The sequence below is a fragment of the Heterodontus francisci genome, chromosome 6 (genome assembly GCF_036365525.1).
Source record: "Heterodontus francisci isolate sHetFra1 chromosome 6, sHetFra1.hap1, whole genome shotgun sequence".
NCBI lineage: Eukaryota > Metazoa > Chordata > Chondrichthyes > Heterodontiformes > Heterodontidae > Heterodontus > Heterodontus francisci.
Genome location: NC_090376.1, coordinates 130,294,546 through 130,319,009, shown reverse-complemented (window position 1 = coordinate 130,319,009; position 24,464 = coordinate 130,294,546). Strand labels below are relative to the sequence as shown.

Genomic DNA, 24,464 nt, shown 5'->3' with positions numbered 1-24,464 from the left:
GGTAACAGTGTAGGGGTAGGAAGAAACACTATGATTGGATATGTAAGGTGGAATCAAGGATGGACAATGATACTGAGCTGGACAACCAAGGAAAGTCTTTAGAGGAGTATGGTGTGGTTGATTGTTTTAAAGAGCTGTAGAATGAAGAGGGACAATGCACCATGGTCACTGTCATGTGGAATGTCATTTGTGACTTTGGTTGAGGCTACATAAGTGCTGTGGCAGGAGTAGAACCTTTTTGGACAGATTCAAATGTGGAGTTGCCAGGAAAGATAGGCACTTCGGAAGGTGAAAAACCATTCAAGAGTTGGTCAGAGAAGAGGAAAGAATCCTGTTTGGATGCTAACCAATATTCCAGTTCAGGATTCTTCTGAATACATTTTACCTATGTCCACATAAAAAGTCAACTTCCATAGACAAATCTACAATTCCTGTGAACCAAAACTTGACTATGTGCTTATATTGTGTGCTACCAGTGAACAATGAATCCTTCTGTCATTGGGACATATAGCATAAATTGTATGGTTTACACACCGTAGAAGGAATTATACCTTGTGGCAGAGGCTCCGCCCACTGGCAAAAAAGTCGGATGCGAGCCCGCCTATGCTGGGCCTAGAAGCCACGCAGCAATTTTGCGTGGCCTAGGCCCTTAATTGGAAGAGGTCAGGCCTTCTACCACTCTGAGGCAGGAAGTCTGGCCTCCAAGAGCTGCCAGCCAATCAGAGGGTCAGCAGCTCTTCAGTCCCACCAGCGCCACTGGGAGCGGTGGCCACTGCTGGGACTGCACCCAGCCAGGACCAGCAAGCTGGAAAGAGGCCCAGAACAGAGCTAAGTATGTGGGGCATTGCCGGCGACAATTGGCTGGGCCCCGGCAAACGGAGGTTAAAGGTCTGCCTGGGTCTGGAAAAAAAACCCCAACCCAACAGAACCACATCGGACCCAAGCCCGACCCGGCCCGAGTCCTTCCATTTTTTCCCGTGCCCGGCCCGACCCGACCTGACCATAGTGCACTCACTGTACTTACACTTTTGGATGAATGGAATGGAAGTTGCAGCATGAGTGAGATGTCATCATAAAGACGCTCGCTCGCTCACTGCGCAGACTCAGAGTCTGTGGAGTCTGGATGCATGCTTCCCTCTTTGACGTCCCGGACTCCCAGCTCAGGCAGGCTTTTCAAATTTTGAGGCTTACTTACTCAACTTCCCTTTTCCTCCCAGCAGAGAAAAAGGTAGTACTGTGTGTGTCCAACCCAGACCCGGCCTGACCCGACCCGAGCCTGAAAACCGGACCCGGAAGAGCGACCCAACCCGAACCCGACACATGTCATTGGGTCCCGTCGGGTTCGGGTCGGGTAGCAGGCCTTTAGCGGAGGTGAAGATCACTAGAGAGAGTGGGGGCAGGTGTTGCAGCAGGGGCATGTGCTGCGGGGCAGGGGGGTGCCCTTTGTGGGACACAGGGTGCCCAATCAGGAGGGCCACCCCACCCCCAGCCCACAAGGAGGCCGCCAGGTTTAACTGGGCAGTGTCCCCAGGTGGCGAAGTGGCCGTCCATGGCGGCGGTAGGAGGCCCTTAAACGGCAATTAATTGGCCACCTTGGGGCTTTAATTGGCCTGTTGTGGGTGGGCTTTGTGCCACTTCCCCCGCCACTGGTAAAATAGCAGCAAGGGTGGGTAGGCGACAGGGACGGCACCCCCAACCTCCAGTCTGCTCCCAGTGTGGGGGGCATAAAAATTCCAGCCCATAGCTTCAGATCCTATTGAAACAATGAAAATCAGCATGCTGCCAACAGACCATATAGCTCAAACTAAAACATAATTCAGTTTATCGCACAAAGATAAATTATACAGTAGCACGAACAAATTAGCATTAACATAAACGCTGCTTGACTCCATCGGTTCCAAAACAATAGAAGCTTTGAATCATAACTGTTTCTCCAGTTCCTTTTGAACATGGACAGGTAATGAGAAATTACCCACAGAGTACCTATAAATCCCTGAGATAAATGGTAGCACAGTTATGGGGAACATTGGGTATCAGTCTGGTTGCATGTCTCTTTGATGCTCAAGCTACCAAAAACAAAGATAAAAATAGTAGGTCAGAGACTAATGAAATCCAGGAGGTACAAACAAGCCTTTTGTTCTCATCAAGTTGATGCTAGAACTGGAAACTAGATTTCTTTTCATTTCAAGCACTTGGTGTGAGCTGTAGGATGGAACTCATCCCATTACAGAGACCTATAGTATAGCACAGCCAGATGCATAGTAAAGCTCCCTCTGGTCTGCTGCAGCAATGTGCCACTGGCCTACTCAACTCATTTCACTAAGGAGCCCTACATAGATAGAGGAGAAATTCATCCCATCAACCTGGCCTGGAATTAAATCCAGGTCCCAGAGGTGAAAGACCCGCAACTAGCCCAGTGCACTACCTAGCTCCCAGCAATAAACAGCTATAAACCAGTGCTGTTCCACAACAAAACAAAATTTGACTCAATTAAACTTGGGTCCCAAACAGTAGGCCTGGCATGTGCCTCTTGACACTGAGAAACCAATTACTTCTTTTTACCAAGCCAATTTAAATTTGTCCATAATATGCTGTGCTCCCAGAGGTTTGTATTCCACTGAGCTCGCTGCTGTTAAAGCAAGACAAAGGCAGTCTTCAAATCAGCCATGGCTTAGACTTTAAACTTTCTGGTGCCTAGGTCAAAATATATGTACACAAAAAAATAAATGGAATATAGAATTTCTGATAAATTGACATTCATTACAATTCCTCCTTCAACCAGCAACCTCGCTGCCTACTCAAAAAAAAGTTAGGCACATTGGCTGGAATTTTTGTTGAGCAAGAGGCCCCGTCCACCTGCCGAAAAGTCAGTGGCAAGCCTGCCTCCGCCGGGCCTGGGGAGCCAGACTGGGATTTTTCACCCTTGGTATTGAGCAGGACTTCCTGCTTCCTTGAGGCAGGAAGTCCTGCCTCATGGAGCTGCCAGCCAATCAGCTGGCCAGCAGCTCTTAGTCCCTGCTGTGCCACTGGGAGCAGTGGCCACTGCAGGGACTGCACCCAGCCATCGCAAACAAGATGAAGGATGGCCCCGGAACTTAGTTTTAGGGCCTCGACAGGGACAATCGGTTGGGCCCTGGCCAGGCAAAGGGATCAGTTAGGGGGGCGGGGCACTGTTGTGCATTGGGAGCGGTTGGGGCTTCAGGGATGGCCCTCTGTGAGGCGCAGGGTGCCTGATCAGGAGGGCTCCCCCACCAGCCCGTAAAAAGGCCTCCGGGTTTCACCAGGCGGGGTTTTTGAGGCTTCTGCCATCTGGCCACCAAGGATAAAATACCCGCGGTGGTGGGTGGAAGCCCTTAAGTGCCAATTAATTGGCCACTTAAGGGCATTGATTGGCCTGGGGCGGGCGGGCCATTTCTCGCTGCCGCCACCCCACGACCCACTGCTGCCCCCGCTGCAGTTTTACAGGAAAGGTTCCCCTCCCCTCCCCCGGCCTCCCACTCAATTTTACACCCCAATTCCCCCACTACCAGCCCACCCGTTTGGGGGCATAAAATTCCAGCCCTTCTTGTTGTTTGTGGATGCTTGGTTTGTGCAAAATAGCTGCCACAGTTGCCTGTGTGACGATAGACACTGCACTTCAAAATTGTAGATGAAGTACTGGTAGGTGGTAGGAGAATTGAGGGAAGGTGGGGATGAGAGAGGGGGGGAAAAATGGGATTAATGTAGGATAAGTATAAATGGGTGGTTGGTCGGCCCAGACTCGTTGGGCCAAAGGGCCTATTTCTGTGCTGTATCTCTCGCTGACTCTATGATTTCAAATGTTCAGTAGAATGAAAGGATTTTTCTTTTAAAGGCTCAAGTCCAGAATTACATATAACAGTAAAATTGCTGAGGAACAGCAGATGGCACTGTTGTTTTATCACAGGATGCAGCAGTGTTGAGCATTGCTCCAACTATTTCACAAGGTCATTCCACATTAAACACTATTTTGTTCTTGAATAAACAATGCAAATTTACAGTTAAATGCTGAGAGAAAGTTAGTGAAGGCTTAAGAAACATAGTCTACCTACAGCCTCAAAATGTGAAGTTGTTTTTGAAGTGGATTCATTTGAATGCAAAATGATCTGTATGTAAAAATCAAACTGCCTCAAAGCCCTGTTGACATAATGAAATGCAATAAGTTGGACATTTCGATAGATCCATTGAACATCGTCACTAAAATTATATTCACTGCATATAGATTTTAACGCACCACTGGATTACCTACGCTCCAATTTAATTCATGTACATACATAGATTATACTGAAAGTAAAGTTTTGATCATGAATCAGTGTTTTTGTTTTGTGCATATCAACTGACAGAAACAATAACATCTGTTAAGATATGCCTGTGCACAAAAATACTGCATGTGTGTGGCACTAAAATGTTATAGGTTATATCGGGATAAATTCCTTGTTGTCTTAACATTTAGTACTTGTTTTAAAAAAAACTACAGACCTCATTAAATTTAGAAAGTATATAAAAAAAATCAGCAGCTGCAGACTATCACAGTGGATGAATGATGAGGCACTGAACCATACAGAATAGGCACAGTTCTGATTCAATCACGCGGCTGTATTGAGCAACCTCGAGGATGGTCGAGGAAAGAAGCAGGGAAAGGCAACACTGAATTGCCCTTGTAATCCTGTAGTTAGGAAGGGAAATGATCAGCCAGTGTCCTATGCCTTACAACAATCTAGAGACTCCTGAAATAGCTGTTCCACTGGTGGTAATATCCACGATTGCACAAGGAGCGTAAGTAGCTCATTGAAGTAATGGAGGGCCAAGCAGCTCAGGGAAATCATACGTCAGTATAAATTGTCACCTTCAGGAGTTTGAGATAAGGGAGGGAAATCAATGAGTGCAAATGAAACATTTCATGGCACACAAACTTCCTCTCAATTTTTGGCTTTCCTGAGGCTTCAACAGGGAAATGTGGCATTGTAGTATGGTGTCCTTGCCACTGCTGTGGCCTCTACTGCACCTTGCATTGCTTTCGGCATGAAGGAAGAGCGCTGGGAGCTGAGGTTAGTGTTGCCAACCCTCCAGGATTGCCCTGGAGTCACCAGGAATTAAAGATTAATTTCCAGGACAATGCTGCAAGCAAGCCAGGAGAAAAATCATAGAGGCATTTCAAAAAAGTGTGTTCTTATAATTTTCTTTGAACACTTTGTTTTATATCTATAAAAATACTGGAGATGTCAAACAAGACTGTTTGACTGACGAGCCATGAAGCGTCCAATTGGGTAACTAGAGTCTGTTCGCTTTGTAATTGGTATAGGAAGGTGGCACCACAAGGATGGACATGGCAGGGTTTTGAGGTTGGAGCAGTTGGAGGAGGGAGGTCATGTAATGCAACCTCCAGGAATATGTCCAAATAGAGTTGGCAACCCTAACTGAGACTCAAAACTGGAATGTGGCCATGACAGCACCTGAGAAACAAACAAACAAAGTGATGGCCCACAATCTGGCTCTTTGTGGTAAATTAATAATGAACATAGATTTTGTTTTTCAACTGAGTTTGTATTTTACAAGCAAATACTTGATTAGGCTATTGTGCAGCCTTATTCTGGGATCAGAATATTATGTTTTAGTCCATGTGGTATGTTCCAGCAAAATTTTGCTTGGATAAGTTGTCAGAGTGTTTACACAAAACAATGTAATTGGTCTGAAAATTCTTCAGCATAATTGCTGGATGAAATCATACTGATCAACTTGTAGGGACAAGATTCAAATCCTTTTTTTCAGAGGTTAGTTTGTCAGTTTCATGTAAAGTTGATGCAGTTTGCATATTGCAAGTAAAGGCTGTGCCAGATTATGTCAATGCCTGGAGCTCTTTGCCTTACATGTATAAGTTCAAGTGCAGTTAACCAATGCTTAGTTGTCAAAACCCACTTCAGGCTACACAAATTTCTGACCTCCTTTGGAACTTAGTATGAGAAAAGCACACAGAACTGTCTGGGTGTAATGATTTTTAAAATTCGGATGGATTGGTTTGCATAGAATCATACAGCAGCGAAGGAGCCCGTTCGGCCCATCGTGTCTGTACTGGTTCTCCGAAAGACCTACCAATCAGTCCCACTTCCTGCTCTTTCCCCATTGCCCTGCTATTTTATTTCCTCCTTAAGTATATATGTAACTACCTTCTGAAAGTTACTGTTGAATCTGCTCCCAACACTCTTTCAGGCAGTGCATTCCAGATCATCATAAATCGATGAATAAAAAAAAAATTCCTCGCCTCCCCCAGTTATTTGCCAAAAAAAAATGACTAAGAATGCATGCTTTAATACATTGACCCCCAGAGTGCCACCTAATTCCTGGTTCCAAAAACCATTAGCATTTCAAATGTACATTTTACCTACAGCTACAGTGGTACTAGTGAAAGAGCTTTGGTAACTGAAGTTACACAAGCTTTGATAGACAGATGACTGAAATGCATTGAGCAATAGTTTCCATGTTATGTAAGCAGATTTCATTGCTTTGATCATTCAAAGACTACAAGTTTGTTCTCTTGTAATTTTTATTAACCCTTTCTACTAGGTTTAATGTATCATAAGCAAAGGATCTCAGTAAGGCCTTCTTTTCAATTTACAAGGAAGCAGGTTAAGGGACATCTCTTTTCTGTTCTGGACTTTATTACACTATCTTTTAAGTTACTTTATAACATGTTACATTTCACTGTTCCCAGGAGCAGAGCCACCTGTTTGTGTCCTGGATTGGGAAATTGAACCCACAACCTTCTGAGCTCAGAGGCAAGAGTGTAACCAACCGAGCCAAGCTCTCTCACCTAGTCAGGCAGAGGGAATTATCTCATCTCACAAGACTCTTAATGGCAAGCTAGCGCACAGTAAAAGAAGGAGAAATCCTCAGCTGTGCCTTGTAGACTGCAAGGTATTGATAATTTGACACAGCTGGAGCACTCTTACCTATGAGCTAAAAGGTTGAGGGTTCAAGCAAGTCATCTGACATTATGCAGCAGAATGCTGCATTACCAAGGAGTCTGCTCTTCAAATGGAATGCTTAACTCCATTTTCCAATTTAGGAGGACACTAAAGATTACTTGACCCTAATGGGAAGGAGACCAGGAGGTTGTCTGTGTTTTAGCGAATATTTCCTATCACCTACCTCCGTCCAAAGCAGATTAACTCTCTGTTTATGCAAAACAGTTGCTGTGTTTGCAACCTAACCAGTCATTTTACTTCAAAGTAATTCATAACAAGCAAATGGTGTTGAGATATTTCTAAGAGATGGGTTAAGAGGCGATATAAATTAGTTCCTTTCTTTGTAAAACCTAATTTATTGTCATGTAGAAGGGAGTCTTGTATAGAATCGACTTCAGGATAAACCTGACAGTGTAAATTCTCAGTGCAGATGGGATGCATGTCCCCCAGTAAGGGACCTTCAATAGGCTGACATTTGCTTCCTTACTTACCCATGCTCCTGGCAATATGATGTTATTTCTACATAATGTAGGTGCTGAGCTGGTTCCCCAACTAAGACCAATAAATCGGCATTAGAGACTGACTTCGCGTCTTGGCCTTGAAGTGAAAGGATAGGATTCAAACACTCATACAGACATGAACAGGAGGAAATATGTTTAGGGCCACTGAAATACAAAGGATTAAATAGGTTTGTTCCTGTGCCATTATGTTTGTTGCTGTGGCTTCTGTTACTGTGGTGATTTTCACTGCATTAGTATCACTTTACATTAAAATAAGCAATGCCTTAAACAGGTTTATACACCAGAAGACATAAAACGTGAAATGTTTCAACATTAAAATGTTGTTTGCCAATGATGGCTACTTCTCTCTTTGTCAGGCTGCAGGGAAAATCCCATTTTGTCACTCGCAGGGTCTGCGCAGACCAGAGACTATTAGAGTGTGTTGGATGAGATTAGAGAGCTCCCCAGTGTCCAGCCTTCAATGATGGCCCAACCAATGTCTGCAGTCTTTATTTATTTATGCCAAATATTCTGTCAGATTCAGTCACTGTATAAGCAGCTCTCACCTCTCCTATGTTCCAGAGTGTACCTTGTTTCTGCCCAAATCTAATTAAACGATAGCACTGCCCAGGGATTGTAACAACAACTTGCATTTTTATAGTATCTTTAACATGGTAAAACATCTGAAGGCACTTCACAGGAACATTATCGACCAAAATTTGACAGTGAACCAAATAAGATGATATTAGGACAGGTGACCAAAAGCTTGGTCAAAGGTAGGTTTTAAAGAGAGTCTTAAAGGAAAGGTGGGGAGGTTTAGGGAGGGAATTTCAGAGCTTAGGGACTAGGCAGCTGAAGGCATGACCGTCAACGGCAGAGTGAGGAAGGTCGGGAACAGAGAAGCCTTTTTACATATAGTGGCTACTGCAATGTATCACATGACTCTTCCTGAATAGTACTTCAAGGCAAGGCTCAGCATCAAACCATAAACTGATTTATTTATATAAAAATAGATGATGAGTATACAGTTTTCACAATAAATACAACCAATTTCCCTATGCTCCTTAGTTATGGAAAACAATAAAGATGTAAGTTACTATCAATAAAAACATGGGCTCACCTTTACGAGCATGACATGTTTCAGGTTTACATAACTATCCTCCCATTGATTCGCATTAAGCAACTATGGTTGAGGCTTATTTCAGGCTGCTGGTTCATTCTGGAGTAACGATACTGCTAGCTGCCTTGGCAGTTTAACCCCTTAGAAAATCACCCTAACATTGGCCCAGTATTACAAGTTTCAAAGTTCAGCTCAAGCAACACAACCAAGATTCAAATTGCAACAAGCGCTTAACCTAGATCTCCCTGTTTATGACAGCAACTTAGGAGTTACTCAGCAATATGTCAATCCCCATCATCTGTACAGAACGGCAGCTACAAAACCTTATGCATCACAGCTAGATCTTCCTCTGTAATCCTTCCCAAAATTGGGTGGCATAGGAGCAGAAAATGGAGGAAATTGGGTGGTCAGGCCCATTGCTGTTGTCTGGCCCCTATCTCCCGTTTCCTCCCCTCCACACCCCCATCCCAGTCAAGCAAGGCCACTGGCTGCCCGCCACATGTAAATACCAGAGGGTGACTCCCAGAAAGTCTCCTGATTTCCCCCCTTGCTACTCTCTGTCAGCACAGACCCCAGGGACCATCAGGAAAAGGTTCACAGTAGTCTCTAGGATAATGCAGCAAGCACATCAAGTTGCTAGGTGGAGGATGAAGGCCCGAACATGATCAGAAAGCCAGTCAGAGGCCTTCAGTCAAATTGGTATTGCAATCTTCGGTATTTTTGTCTCCTTTCAGGCCATTCTATTCTCTTCTAGTGCTGCAGCGGTGCACCTCGTCCAGTGCCATCATATTTCATTCCTCTGTAGCAACGGGCTCCCCCTTGGTGCCAGAGATCTTGCATCTACAATTGAGGCCTGCAGAGGAAACTGGATATGCAGGTGAAAGCCCATCCCTGGAGCTCTTGGTTTGGTTTTAGGAAAATCCCACCCCATATCACCTTCCTGTGGATTTCTGTCTCTGTTGCCCGAAAACCTGTCCGTTAGAGTTGTTCAAGTACACGTAATCATCACCACTCGAATCAGTTGTTGAAGCGCCAGTCAGACAAAGGGAAGTTCTGGACTTTCCCCTCAGCATAAATTCTCCAGTGTTTGAAGTGATACTGTGGAATAATAGCTACAAGTGCTTAACCTGCTCATCTAAAATTCCTGTCCCCACAATTTTAGCTGGGGCATTAACATGCTTAAAATAAATAGGTTAACACTGCCACTAAAATAGTGGCAAGAGGTGTTTCTGATGAATGCAGTGAGTTTCCATACCTTTTTCCAGAAAAAAAAAAGAGAAAGCTGAGGAGTTACCTGCTAAAGGTCTTCAAGATTATGAAAGGGCTCGATCGGGTAGATGCAGAGAAGATGTTTCCACTTGCGGGTGTGAGCAGAACTAGGGGCCATAGATACAAGATAGTCATTATTAAATCCAATGGGGAGTTCAGGAAAATGTTCTTTGCCCAGAGAATGGTGAGAATGTAGAAATTGCTACCTCAAGGAAAAAGTGAGGCAAATAACATAGATGCATTTCCAGCTAGATAAACACATGAGGGAGAAAGGAATAGAAGGATATATTGATGGGGTTCGATGAAGACGTGTGGGAGATGGCTCGTGTGGAGCATGAACTTGTTGGGCTGAATGGTTTGTTTCTGTGCTGCAAATACTGTGTAATTTCACATAACCCATTAATCCATAGTGCAATTTATTCTCAAACACCACCTGGTTCAATTTTATTAAGCATCTGATTTGGTTGTTTCTGGCTTCTCCCTGTTGTAATGCCCCCTAAAAACTGACATTTATAGTAATACAAATTCAATAAGCTGGAGAGATACCTTACCATATTGAGACCTGTTGCAAAGCTCATGACAACATTAAGGCTGATTATGAGTGAGCAACACCCTTTATTATTCTATTAACTATTACACTTTTGTTTTGACCATGCTTGAAAAAGGTAATCTTTTAAATGTGAACTAAAAATACAGACTTCCTTAAACAAAACTTTTAGCAATAAACCTTCATGGATGATAGGACATTATTTATCCAACATTTGTAATGAAGGCAATCATGTAATTTCCAAGAACAGCAACAACTTGCATTTATACAGCACCCTTAAAGTAGTAAAACATCCCAAGGCACTTCACAGGAGCATTATAAAACAATACATTAAAACTGAGGCATTGCCAGACTGGGATCCACTGTAGGTCAGTGAACACAATGAGCAGTGATGATTGAACTGGACTCAATGTGAGTTAGCATACGGGCAGCAGAGTAATGGATGAGCTCAAGTTTACGGAGGGTGCAAGGTGGGATGTCAGCCAGCAGAACATTGGAATAGTCAAGTCTAGAGTAGCCTAGGCATGGATGAGGTTCTCAGCAGCAGTTGAGCTGAGGCAGGGGTAGAGATGGGTAATGTTATAGAGGTGAAAGTAGGTGGTCTTGGTGATGGGGAGAATGTGAGGTTGGAAGCTCAGCTCAGGGTCAAATCGATGACGAGTTTGCGAACAGTCTGGTTCAGCCTCAGACAAGAATACAACACTTACAGATTTTCCAATTCCATTTTAAAAATGAATTAAGTTATCTTTACAATCAAGCGGCCTGGTAATGGAGTCAAATCTCAACCATTGATATATTGTTGGGTTTGGCTGCAGACACTCGGGATTTCAGTGCCTTATTCATGTATTTGTTGGCTTTTGGTCATTTAGCTCTGCAATCTTCATTAACCAAACCAATAGCTTGTACTTACAAATGATCTGGTTACAAATGTGCCATGTTGTCTGACACTGAGTGTTTCTCTCCTCCCCATATTGGCCACATCTTATGGCCAACTTGGCTCTCTGGGTAACCCCTCTAGCAATCCTTCAATCATATTCATTTGTCAGGCTGGTCTCGAATCAAATTTCATTGAAGTAAAAGCATTACAGAAGATTATTTCTGAGTCAGGGATTGCAGCAAAGGTATCAGTTTACTCAAGTGGCAGAAAGTACAAACCCCGACTGCAGAGTTGTTCATGACGTTACAGGAATGGGGAAGAGGGGGAAAAAAATGCTTGCTCATAGCAACATTCAGTTTCCATAAATAAACCCATGCTTTCTATGATCAGATACTTTCACCCTTTTATACATTACATAGAATTTACAGCACAGAAACAGGTCCTTCAATCCAATTGATCTGTGCTGGTGTTTATGCTGCACATGAATCTCCTCCCAACCTACTTCATCTCATCCTATCAACATATCCTTCTATTCCTTTCTCCCTCATGTACTTGTCCAGTTGCCCCTGATCGGGAGCAGCAATAACAACAACCTTTTTGCTAAGTTATTTCCCACTGAATGTTACATGGGTTGCTCAACATGCATTCTTGAATTTTCCAGAGGTAGAAATTACGACCTTGTGATTCAGGCCAATATTAGTAAATAAATTTATCTACAGGAGTTATAATTACACAGAAGGCTGCTGCATATAACAGAGTGACCAACAATACAAACGTTTAATTTACACACTGTTTTAAGCTGTCGGAACAATGAAGTAACTGCAATCCCTTGAGTTTTTGTTGATAACAGTTTTCCCCATCTCACTGCTGCAACATGGAAATATGTGGTTGGAGTAGGGGATCTAAGAACCAAAGATATTGAGAAAAGGCTGCCTGTACACACACCCAGACGAAGAAGCCTTGAGACAAAAAGTTTTCAAATACAGGATAGATCATTTTGAGCACAGCTATTTGATCAGCAAATGTTCCCACCTCTTCTGGCTCTTGCAAGTCCATGAATGCTTTGACAAGGCATAATCAGATAAGCTCTAGGACAATGTCTCCACATCCTGTCCGATCTGCAAATCAAATTCCCATCTTGCATCTTGCAAGCCTCCCTATGTTTCTTCCCCTACCCCCTCAATCTCCTTCAGTTTGTAGAAATAGGACAAGACAACATCAACCTTAACACTAGATAGTTCAAAAATAATCACATTACTCTATTATGATAATGTAACTAGTTAAACAAAAATCTCATGATGTGAAGCAGGATAGAACTATTTCCCCATCACCACCAGCCTTGTCAGATTGAATGTGCTCAGACAGATGGTTCACCATTGATTGGGCCAGTCTCTGCTTGACAGTTTAGATGTGGACTGTGCTCTTCTTGAATATTCTGCAATTGTTACCTAAGTAGTGCATGCATATGCATTAAAATAATGAATTAAGAAACCCAGCCTAGTGAATAATGGCTACTTTACAGTATATAGTCCTATATATTATGTGGCCATCATGATTTTTGCAGCAACCTGAATACGTACCAATGGAAGTCTGGTTTGTAATATCGCAAGGATGTAAAGAAAACAAGTAAATAATTAAACTTCCTTAAAAACATCATTTTCTCCTTTTGGAGTGTCAGCAATAATCTTTTCAATCAGAGGCCTGGGGCTAGTTATGAAATGTGAGCCTCGAATTTATGCCGGTTGCCAGACGTGTCGCCATCAACTCCAGATCTCCACGGTATATCAAGCTACTGCCCCCAGTGGGCATTTGGAGCTACAACATCCAGAATCTTTTTCTAATTGACAGCAAAACTGACAGTTCACACAACAGGCCAGGACTTGCTGTAAGACCTGCTCCTTTCAATAACAGAATAACTGAGAATGACACCCACTCCTCTTGCGCCCGTCTCCACCCTGCTGTGAAATTAGCTTGAATGATTTATTTTTTGTATAAAATATCAAAATGTGGGAAAATATAAACTCTTCAACTTTTTTCTGAGATCACTATGAAAGCAAAAACACATCCCCGATATACTATATCCATTGATACAACTGAAGAGAATACTAGTGAGTGGGAAAGGATTAGGATGACACAGAGTAGGTCTCTATATTTTGCACGGTATTTGCCATGGTTGCACCATTTGCATTTTTCTATTTTTTTTTTACTCAGCACTCAACCACCAACATTGATTACATGAGCAGAAGTATCACAATTCCTTAACCTTGGAATGAGATTCTAAATAAAATTCTTAAACTTTAACATTTAAGCAGAATCTTTTGGCAACACTGAGTACTTTGGTAAAGAAGGTAGGATGCAAATTAGTTTCATCTTTAGAGCTTTATAAAGTTTTCTACTTCATTATAAAAATGTACTATATGGATGATCCCCGTCTTATAGAATCATAGAATAATTACAGCACGGCAGACCATTCGGTCCATTGAGCTTGTGCCAGCTCTCTGTAACAGCAGTTTAGCTTGTCCCACTCCCAGCCTTTTCCTCGCAGTCCTACTAATTTTTCTCTTCAGGTGTTTATCCAATTCCCTTTTGAAAGTTATTATTGAATCTGCTTCCTAATGATGAGACAGTGCTTTCCAGATCACAACTTGCTGTGCTTGATGTGCTGTTTTGTTTATGTAATGGCAACACTTATGTATCTACCTGCAGTGGACTCGGAAACACTTTATTTTCTCTGAGGCAATTGCAAGCAGCACTCTGAGAAGATCGACTGCCAATTTCTTTACAAATTCTTTCTGTGAAGATATGCACCCCACTTCCACACCTCAGAAGCAGGGCAACATCCAACTCATTGTGGACAATGCCTCAGAAGAGGGTAACTAGAAAGAAAAAGTGTCCCACCAGTTCATTTAGAACACCACCCACTCAATTCAGCATCTAAAGTGTTTGAACATTTACTGTGCTTAGTCTCTGAAAGCCCCAGTGTGTTGTTTAAAGAGCCAGCGAACAAGGCACTCTGCTCACTCATAATGTAGGGCAGAAAATACTCATTACAAAATCAGCATTCATTCTTCCCATTTCACACTTTAATATGCTGTCATCCTACTCTATTCTTAATAAAATATGAAATGGTGGAATTTAATTCCATCCTTAAGGATAGACAATTACAATTATTCAAAACTGAACACTGAATAATCTGAGCTTTGCAAAAAATATTATTCCTAATCTAGTATTTCAACTACAATTTCATTTGTTAAAACCCACCTCTTTGGCCAAGCTTTTGATCATCTGCCCTAATATCTCCTTATGTGACTCGGTGTCATGTTTTGTTTTATAATGCTCCTGTGAAGCACCTTGGGACATTTTATTATGTTAAAGGTGCTATATAAATATAAGGTGTTGTTTATAGATCATTCTAAATGGTTTGACTGTACACAAACATTCCACATCTGATCTAATACAAGGGACTCATTATAAAAAAGTGAATGCATGCTCAATAGCAGGGGTTCTCAACCCAGCGGTCCAGGGCCCCTGTGGGATTCACTAAAAGGTTTCAAGGTGTCTGCCAAAGCCGGCAGCAACTGAGTAAGAACAGGCCCACAGAGAAGCTCCTTGGGCTGCTGGAACATCTCTGCCAGCAGGTCATTCTCTTGTCTAGAGACACAAAGGGCAAAATTTTAACTCATTCAAAACCCATCCACTTGCACAGAGTTAAAATCAGACTCAATGTGTCCAGTTCACAGTCTCAAAATTGGGGGACACGAATGGCATCCGGAGCCTGTGTGTTCCAGGGGAGAAGGGAGAGGAGGACTTGGCAGAGAGCAAAAGGGTGGGAGGTGCTCAAGGCCAACGACAGGAGCAGCGGCAGTATCATCAGCAGCCCGGTTCCTTACTGTCAGATAACATGCAGCGGCTGCACAGTTAGGAGCGCGAGTGACAGTAACAATAGATGAAAGGTGGAACACAGGAGCTGGCAGTGACCAAAACAGAACCGGATTGGCAGACTGCGAGAGGGGTCGTAATTACATTGGATATCAATAGCATTTCGTATTCATCACAGAGCTCCTTTCCTTTCCCTTCCTCCACTCACCTGCTCCGAAAGGTGAGCAAAGGAAAAGGTAAAGTAAAATGTGCATGTTCCTGCCTCGTGTGGGCACGGATCTCAGCCCCCGGCCTCACAGAGTGCTCACACAAGACAGAAGACCCGACACCAGCACGTAGAAAGCCAAACGTACATGAGGAGCCAGTCTGACTGCTGCTAACCTCATCTGGACACTCAAGTGTGTAAAATACACAGACCAGTGAAGAAATATCAGTACTGATTGACAATTTAGTGTTTGTTGAACTGAATCAATGGGGAGCAGGAATGAGTTTTAGTTTTAGTTTTTTTTTAGTTTTAGAGATACAGCACTGAAACAGGCCCTTCGGCCCACCGAGTCTGTGCCGACCATCAACCACCCATTTATACTAATCCTACACTAATTCCATATTCCTACCACCACCTACCTATACTAGGGGCAATTTATAATGGCCAATTTACCTATCAACCTGCAAGTCTTTGGCATGTGGGAGGAAACCGGAGCACCCGGAGGAAACCCACGCAGACACAGGGAGAACTTGCAAACTCCACACAGGCAGTACCCAGAATTGAACCCGGGTCACTGGAGCTGTGAGGCTGCGGTGCTAACCACTGCGCCACTGTACCGCCCATGTGAGGAATGAAGAAGAGATAAAATAGTGAAAAATAGTAAGAAAAATGGCACGAGGTAGCGGATTACCCAAATATATGAAAAAATGTTATCTACAATAGTTTCCTTCTCTCCGTTGATGAATGAATAGGCTTTTGGACTATAAACCATTCACTCCATAAGGCTTTGTAAACCCATCTCACTATCTTCAGTGCCCTCACCTCCAACAACAAGCGGGAGGAGCTTATGGATTTCTTTATCACTAAGATTGAGATCATCTGATTAGCTGCCTCTGCTCTGCCATGCCTTCATCCAGCAGCTATAAAAATACTCGTATTGTGTTACAGGGCTCCATGGAATGATTAGAACACAGTTGGTGGGGTGGAGGCGGTGGACCTCAGAAGCAAAAAGGTTGAGAACCCCTGTTCAATAGATCTGTGTTCTGAATTAAGAATTGTAGCAGCATTTGGTAATCCATTAATTGACCTGTCTTTTGAAAATTAAATGTGTTAGTTTTTCTAGAAACTGTAACCAGAGGACACAGATTGAAAATAATTGGCAAAAGAATCGGAGGGGAAGATAAGGAGATTTTCTTATTGAAATGCAGCAAGTTGTTATGATCTGGAAGACCTGCCTGAAAGGGTGGTGGAAGTAAATTCAATAACATTTCAGAAACATTCAAAAGGGAATTGGATAAATACTTGGAGAGGAAGAATATAGAGAGCTATGGAGAATGTGCGGGGGAGTGGGACTCATTGGAAAGCTCTTTCAAAGAGCCAGCATAGGCACGATGGTCCAAATGGCCTCCTTCTGTGTTGTATGATTCTATGAGTTGTTCTTCTATGATATATTCCGATAATGATTTCAATATTAGAGTGAATAGAATATTTTTTTATTTTGCACTGAGATGGTTTTCGGTAGTAATGTTGTATACCTGAACTGTTTTTTTTTTAAGTTGCTGCCACCTTTATAAGCACAAATATTATTAACAACCACCTATATTTGTAAAGTGCCTTTAACATAATAAAATATCTGAAGACGCTTCACAAGAGCATTATAAAACAGAAAAAGTGAGCCACACGAGGAGACATTAGTTCAGATGACCAAAAGCTTGGTCAAAGAGATAGGTTTTAAGGAGGAGGTCTTCTAGGAGGAAAGTGAGGTAGAGAGGTGGACAGGTTTAGGGAGGGTATTCCAGAGCTTAAGGCCTAGGCAACTGAAGGTACGGCCACCAATGATGGAGTGATTAAAATCAGGGATATTCAAGAAGCCAGAATTAGAGGAGTGCAGATATCTCAGAGGGTTGTGGGGCTGGAGAAGATTACAGAGATAGGGAGGTGTAAGGCAATGGAGGAATTTGAAAACAAAGATGAGAATTTTGAAATCAAGACGTTGCCCAGGATCCAACATAAGTCAGCAAGCACAGGGATGATTGGTGTATGGGATTTGATGTGAGTTAAGACATGGGCAGCAGTACTTTGGATGACCTCAATCTTACGGCGAGTAGAATGAGGGAGACCAGCCAGGAGTGCATTGGAATAGTCAAGTCCAGAAGTAACTAAGGCATGAATGAGGGTTTCAGCAGCAGATGAGCTGAGACAGGGGTGAAGTCGGGCAATGTTACAGAGGTGGAAATAGGCGATCTTAGTGATGGCACAAATATGAGATTGGAAGCTCATCTTGGGTCAAATGCGTCACCAAGGCTGTGAACAGACTGGCTTAATCTCAGACTGTTGCCAGAAAAAGGGATGGAGTTGGTAGCTAGAGAATGGACATTGGAGCGAGGATCGAAAACAACGGCTTCAATCTTCCCAATACTTAGTTGGAGGCAATTTCTGCTCATCCAGTACTGGATGTCGGATAGGCAGTCTGATGATTTAACAACAGTAAGGGAATTGAGATAGGTGGTGGTGTTGTCAGTGTACATGTGAAAACTAATACTGTGCTTTCAGATGATGTCGCCAAGGGGCAACATATAGATGAGAAATAGGAGGGGCCAAGGATAGATACTTGGGTGACATTGGAGCTAACAGTGCAGGAGCAGGAAGAGAAACCATTGCAAGTGATACCCTGGCTATGATTAAATAGATAAGAATGGAACCAGGCGAGAACAGTCCCACCCTGCTGGACAACAGCGGAGGGCAGCAGCAAAATACTGTGGATGCTGGAAATCGGGAATACAAACAGAAAATGCTGGAAAAACTCTGGTAGCATCCGTGGAGAGAGAAAGAGAGTTAATCTTTCAGGTTTCATCAGAACAGATGATAGTGGAGAGGAGTTGGAGAAGTATAATGTGGTCAGCCATGTTAAAGGCTGCACACAGGTCCGGAAGGACAAGTAGGGAAAGTTTACCTTTGCCCCAGTCACATAGGATGCCATTTGCGATTTTGATTTGTTTCATTTCTGTCGCACGGACGGAAACCTGATTGGAGGGATTCAAACATGGAGTTCCATATTATCAGAAAATATTGCCATTAATTTTAACTCACACGCTCTGTTATGTTTTATATTTAGGTGAAAAACCTTACAAATGCACATGGGAAGGCTGTACGTGGAAATTTGCTCGTTCAGATGAGCTGACAAGGCACTACCGCAAGCACACAGGGGTAAAACCCTTCAAGTGTGCAGACTGTGACCGCAGTTTCTCACGCTCAGATCACCTGGCACTGCATCGTCGAAGACACATGCTTGTTTGAAGGTGTTTTGAAGAACAGTGGGGCATCAGAGCAGGATCTCTTCCAAACCCCAGAATTCAGCTGGGCTGAATTATCAAGAGTATTGATCGAGGAGACATCTCCAATTGTCCAGAAGGAGAAAAAGATAAAGAACACTCTAATCTTTCCTGCTGCTGACAGCAAAGCTGACTGTCAGTGATTTGGCAATTCAGATTATTTCAGTTTGGCCTATGTTCTTGTCCAAGGTTATTCGTAATGAGTTGGTGCATTTTTTAAATAGTTCTCATTTTAAATCAATTTGTCTTTACTACAATTCTTCAACTACTGGATAAACCTACAGCAACAGGCTGATATTTAGTGTTAAATGTTAGTTCAGAACATAATTTAAGCTATCATTTCTCTTTCTTTTTTTTGTATGAGTTCAGAAAGCTCTGCCTTGTACAGACCTCATTTGAAAAATGAAAAGAAACAAGAGAGAATAAAGGCTTAATGATATTTTCCTCGACTGTAATCCCATGCCCTAAAAATCAGTGCATGGAGGATAATACAGTCCATAATTAATGAATTGAATTACATGTCAGTAGCAGTGTCATGGATCATGATGGTCATTATTCTGCAATAGAATCAATCAAACCCTCCTTTAGTTGAAGAATTACTAGGCTGCAGTGATCACTACTGGGTTGCATAAATAAACTGGGGGGGGGGGGGGGGAAGAGGGTGGTGGGGGAAAATAGAGGCAGTACGGCTTCAGTAACTTGTTATACACCATAGTACACTATAACTTGGTGCTTATGCTTGTTCAAGTATCCTGCCACCTGCACGACCGCACTCACCAGGGATTGTGCACTTCTCACTGGAACCGTATTGGTCCTGTTTTATTTTTCTTTGAATTATGTAAGGGTGTACCATATAGTGTCAGAAAAATGTATTAACGCACCACCCTATGTGCAAATTAGGAACATGGAGTTTTTTTTCAGGCAGTGGGTTATTGGTTCTGTTAGGAGTCTGTAGGTATATAGTAGTTTTAATCACATTCAATGGACTATCATAAATACCCGAAGCCTTATTTCTTTTTAATTGTGTTTCCATCGGCAAATATCATCTTGCAGAACTATGGCATAAAAATGGAGCTATCATATTGATCCATTATTCAAAAGCAAATTTACCATTAAGTGCAGTGTTACATTGGTCTCCAAGAATAATAGTAGGGGCAACATATAGCATAATCCTGTTCTACGTGTAGAATCTAATGCCTTTCTATTTGTTGGACTTTCATTGATGCTATTGGTGTGCTGTTTAACACATCTACTGCCATATCATCTTTCACAACTGTGGCATTTGAATCATGAATTTCCTCATTTCTTAGTTGCTGGCACCATCCATTAGATCACTTACTCCACGACATGAAATGCAAGGTGAAAATAGGAAGAGGTTCTGCAGATGACAAGCAGAAATGATGGGGAGAAAATGAGAAGTTCATTAGTTAATCATTGCTTAAGACTACCAGTGAAGAACTTGCTACAGCTCTCTAGACCATCAATCATTACTAAGAGTTTTATATTGCAGTGTATTGCAGTACAAATTAGAAGTGCATGAATTAGATTCCTTTTTCCTTAACAGGGAAACAGCCAACAATAATTTATTAGTTAAGAGTTACAGTCCATTTTGCTGGGTTTCAGTTACAGCAACCGATGATAATGTTGTACTTGCATAAAGTAGGTCTTTTTTTAAGCGATCACTGTCTTAATCACACAGTCACAGTTAAACTCTTTCACCTCACTGTTGGGGAAACCACGTGTTTTCTGTAAGCATTGATCCATATTTTCTTGACTAGTTCAAAATCTACTTTTTAAAATCATATGCACAGTAGATGACAGTTCATTCCACTCATCTGCTTTAAGACAGCAATATTTCTAGTGAAAAAAGAATCAAAATTGAAAAAAACTGATAAACGCCGCACAGAGCTGTTCTTATTGATATTTGAAGCCTGCCAGTAGCATCTCTAACCCGATTAATGTGACATTATATCACATGAAGAAGAAAAGGGGAGTCGGAGGTGTCTTTCTTCTGATATGCTGATTTATACTTGTCTTCTTGTCAAGATAACATGTTTGTACAAATGTGAAATTGGAATACTAACAGTGCTGAGTTCATTCTTGTGTTGCACAAACTGTCAATAATGTTGAAAGTATTAAACTCCCTCCCCCCTCACAGGGCAGTATTCTACAAGGAGTAAACTGTTGGCCTTCATGATGAACCTGACTGAAGCACACACTGTAAGAAACAGAGCCATTGTCTATAACATCTTAGTTCTCTCACTTCAAATTACAGGTTGCCTCAATGGCAGCCTATCTTGTGAAACTATCAAAGTATCCATACCACGTATATTAATAAAATACCTTAATTAAACTGTAAGTGTTTCATAAAATATGCGTCAACCTCATAACTGAGCTTAGTAACAAAACAAAAATTATCCTATAACCTTGCGTTTTGTACAGCAAAAAAAAAAAATCTTTGAAGGCAAGGGGTTAAAGTTGCACCTTAAAGTCCACGAGATGAAGGTCTGATTCCTTGAAGATGGATACTGTCCTTAAAAATTACCAGCTCCATTGGAAGCCACAAAGACACAACGTCTTGCACTTTGAATTAGCCTCAGTTAAGAAATGAGATTTATACAGGGATTAACATCCAAACTCTCAAAAACCATTCTGATATTTTACTGTACTAGTTAGGACATCTATTTTAAATATAATGTATTATATGTGAGAGTTCAAAGTATTTTAAGAGTCATAGTTTTACATAGACTGTAAATAATGGTGGGCAGAAACTAAATTGGAAGTCTTCTAATTTTAGTTCTAAAGTGCACCAGGTGAATTTCACAAACAAAAAATATGAATTGGCTGATTTATGAAAGGACTTGGAAATTATCCTGCAATAGTTTTTAAACCCCAGTGTTTTCTTCTTTAGGAATAAATCTGATTTTTGAATCTTCTGAAGATGATTTTCTTTTCTTGGTCTTTGTACACTATTTAGTTCAGGCAATAAGTATGTGACACGTTTACTAACATTTATCTAAGTGTTGTTCTTGTATTTATGTACAATGTATGTATTGTAAATATATCCAGAGCTTTTCATCTTACTGTAAAATGATGGTATCACCCAAAAATGTAAAGGGAGTCCCTGTAATGAAATTCTGTGAGAGGATGTTCTGTTTTGCCCCGGTTTGAAAGACATAAATGAACAAGTGTATAGTTTTCCATGTGTCCCGAATATTCTCCGTCAGTGCTTCGCATTTCTGTATTCAACTTTCATATGAGCTGAGCTGTGAATTGAAGAACTATAGTACACATCTTTACACGTATGCATTTGTAATTACCTGAAATATGAATGGAGGCATGAAGGTTAAATAAAGTTGCTTTTGTATGTAACAAATAAAATTAAGTCTTGGGAGAGTCAGAACAGATTGCAGGAATATTGAAAAATTCATGTGGAATTAAACATACATTTTGGAAGCACATTGAATGCTCAACTGACATGGGCCATTCATTCTTTAAACACTTTTTAAAAAATGTTCGTTCTGGGCATAGGAGAATAGTAAATGTGCCATTTGCTCTTTGAAATATATGTTCTGGTGAAGGGTATATTGCAGAAGGTGTACTGTATTGTTTCTACAATCGGGAAGAGGTTTAAACAATAGATGGAGCTTCTGAAAGTTTGTATATGTCAGAAAGGGAGTTAGTACAAGTGGCACCATTGATTCAGAGTGCATCCTACAACAAAGAGACATTTTTAAATGTTCTGCTCCACAGTGATCATCCTAGTTATCTGCAGCAAAGGGTAACTCTTTTCTACATTATTGTGGTACCACAGCTACATCACTATGGTGATCTGCATGGAGAAAAGCTCCCAAGCACTTAGACTAATGTAATCAGGTTCTGATAATTTATGTAAAACAACAACAGCTCATATTTATACAGAACCTTTAACATTGTAAAATGTCCCAAGGCACTTCACAGGAGCTTTATCAAACAAAATTTGACACCAAGCCACATAAGGAGATATTAGGGTAGATGACCAAAAGATATGTCAGAGAGGTAGGTTTTCAGGAGTGTCTTAAAGGAGGAAAGAGAAAAAGAGAAACAGACAGGTTTAGGGAGGGAACTCCAGAGCTTAGGGCCTTGGCAGCTGAAGGCACTGTCACCAATGGTGGAGCGATTAAAATTGGTTATGGTCAAGATGCAGAATTGGAGGAGCACAGATATCTCAGAGGATTGTAGGGCCTGAGGAGGTTACAAAGATAAGGAGAGGATGAGACCATGGAGAGAATTTTAAAAATCAAAGCGTTGCTTAACTGAGGAGTCAATGTAAGTCAGCAGGCAAAGGGGTGATAGGTGAATGGAACTTGGTGCGAACCTGGAATGGGCAGTAGAGTTTTGGATGAGCTCAAGTTTACGGAGGGAAACTTCCCTGGCACTGGGAATGCATCCTGATGTGGCTCCCCCTCTACTTTCCAGGCCCTCCTGCCTCCAACTCCATTTCCATGGGACTGGAAAAATTCCATCCGCTGTTTCTGATGTAATGTCATCAACCTGAAACAGTAACTGTGTTTCTCTCTCACAGATGCTGCCTGATCTGCTGAGTGTTTCCAACATTTTGTGTGTTTATTTCACTTACAGATTGCCAACATCTGCAGTACTTACTTTCAGATATGGCACAAAACCGAGATGGATGTAAAGGATCCCATGGCACTATTATGAAGAGCAGCTGGGGAGTTCTTCCTGGTGTCCTGGTCAATTTTTATCCGTCAATCAAAATCACCAAAATCAATTATCTGGTATTATCTCATTGCTATTTCTGGAAGCTTCCTGTGTGCAAATTGGCTGCCATGATCCTACATTACAACAGCGACTGCACTTCAAAAGTATATCATTGGCTATAAAGCTCTTTGGGACATTGAGGTTTTGAAAAGCACTATTGAAATGCAAGTTTATTGTTACTGCTTGGTAGTTTGAAAGTAATGTTAAAAAAAGGATTGGAGGAAGATCAGTTATCTGGAAGACTGTTTAAAAGAGTTAATCTCACACAAAATCAAATTCTGTCACATGAACAAATAGGCCTAAAGAGCACAGTAACTTTACAGTAGAGAACTAAAATAGCAAAATAATGGACACAGCAAGTAAGCAAAGTATAAATACTCTGCTACATGGATAGATAGCAGGGAAATATTCTAATGCAGACTGAAAAAAAACACCAGGAACAAGGACACATACAAGCACAAAACCTGTAGCAACTTGATGAAAGCCTCCAAGGCAGACATATCCGAGTTCTGTTGCAACAGAATCTACTACTGTGATGGATTACTATGCTGCAAAGAACAAGCTTGTGCTACACACCAGTAGCAGAAGGAAACAACCATGCACAGCTAATACTTCCTAGCAAGCTACGTTCTGAATAATGCTGGTCTCAAGAATTCAGAGAAACTCTAGGGTCACTGCCCATCCTGTTAATTTCCTACTAATCATTACTGATGTGTTGCTTTCAAAATAAACCAGCGTAAGCAAAGGAAGGAGTTGGAGATGAGGATGATTTCATGATCAGAACGACAATTTCGAAAAATGTCTCAGACATCTGGCCCAGGCAAATGCAGCCAAGGTTACGGGGATGGCCAACCTTTCTGATTTCAGCAAGGTCGGCTAATTTAAATAATTTGCCTACATTTCCTATCTGTTATCCAGGTTCGCAGGGAGTGCTGTGTCACTGGGGAGTGGGTGGCGGGGCGGGGCGGGGGGGGGGGGGGGTGAGGAGCACAGA

At 41.9% G+C, this 24,464-nt stretch overlaps 1 protein-coding gene across 9 annotated transcripts in view; it reads left to right on the top strand.

Annotated features, from left to right (window-relative positions):
* The window catches only part of klf12b (Kruppel like factor 12b), a 238,229-nt gene extending 218,888 nt beyond the window's left edge, over window positions 1-19,341 (top strand). For 8 of the 9 annotated variants that reach the window (XM_068034302.1, XM_068034301.1, XM_068034303.1 and 5 more), the window contains one exon: window positions 18,493-19,341. In XM_068034302.1, the coding sequence (XP_067890403.1) occupies window positions 18,493-18,674 (182 nt within the window). In that variant the 3' untranslated portion in view covers window positions 18,675-19,341. Of the gene's footprint in view, window positions 1-13,504; window positions 13,642-18,492 lie in introns of all 9 variants that reach the window. The other variant, XR_010975248.1, reaches the window with a different exon arrangement.
* Window positions 19,342-24,464: the final 5,123 nt, after the last annotated feature.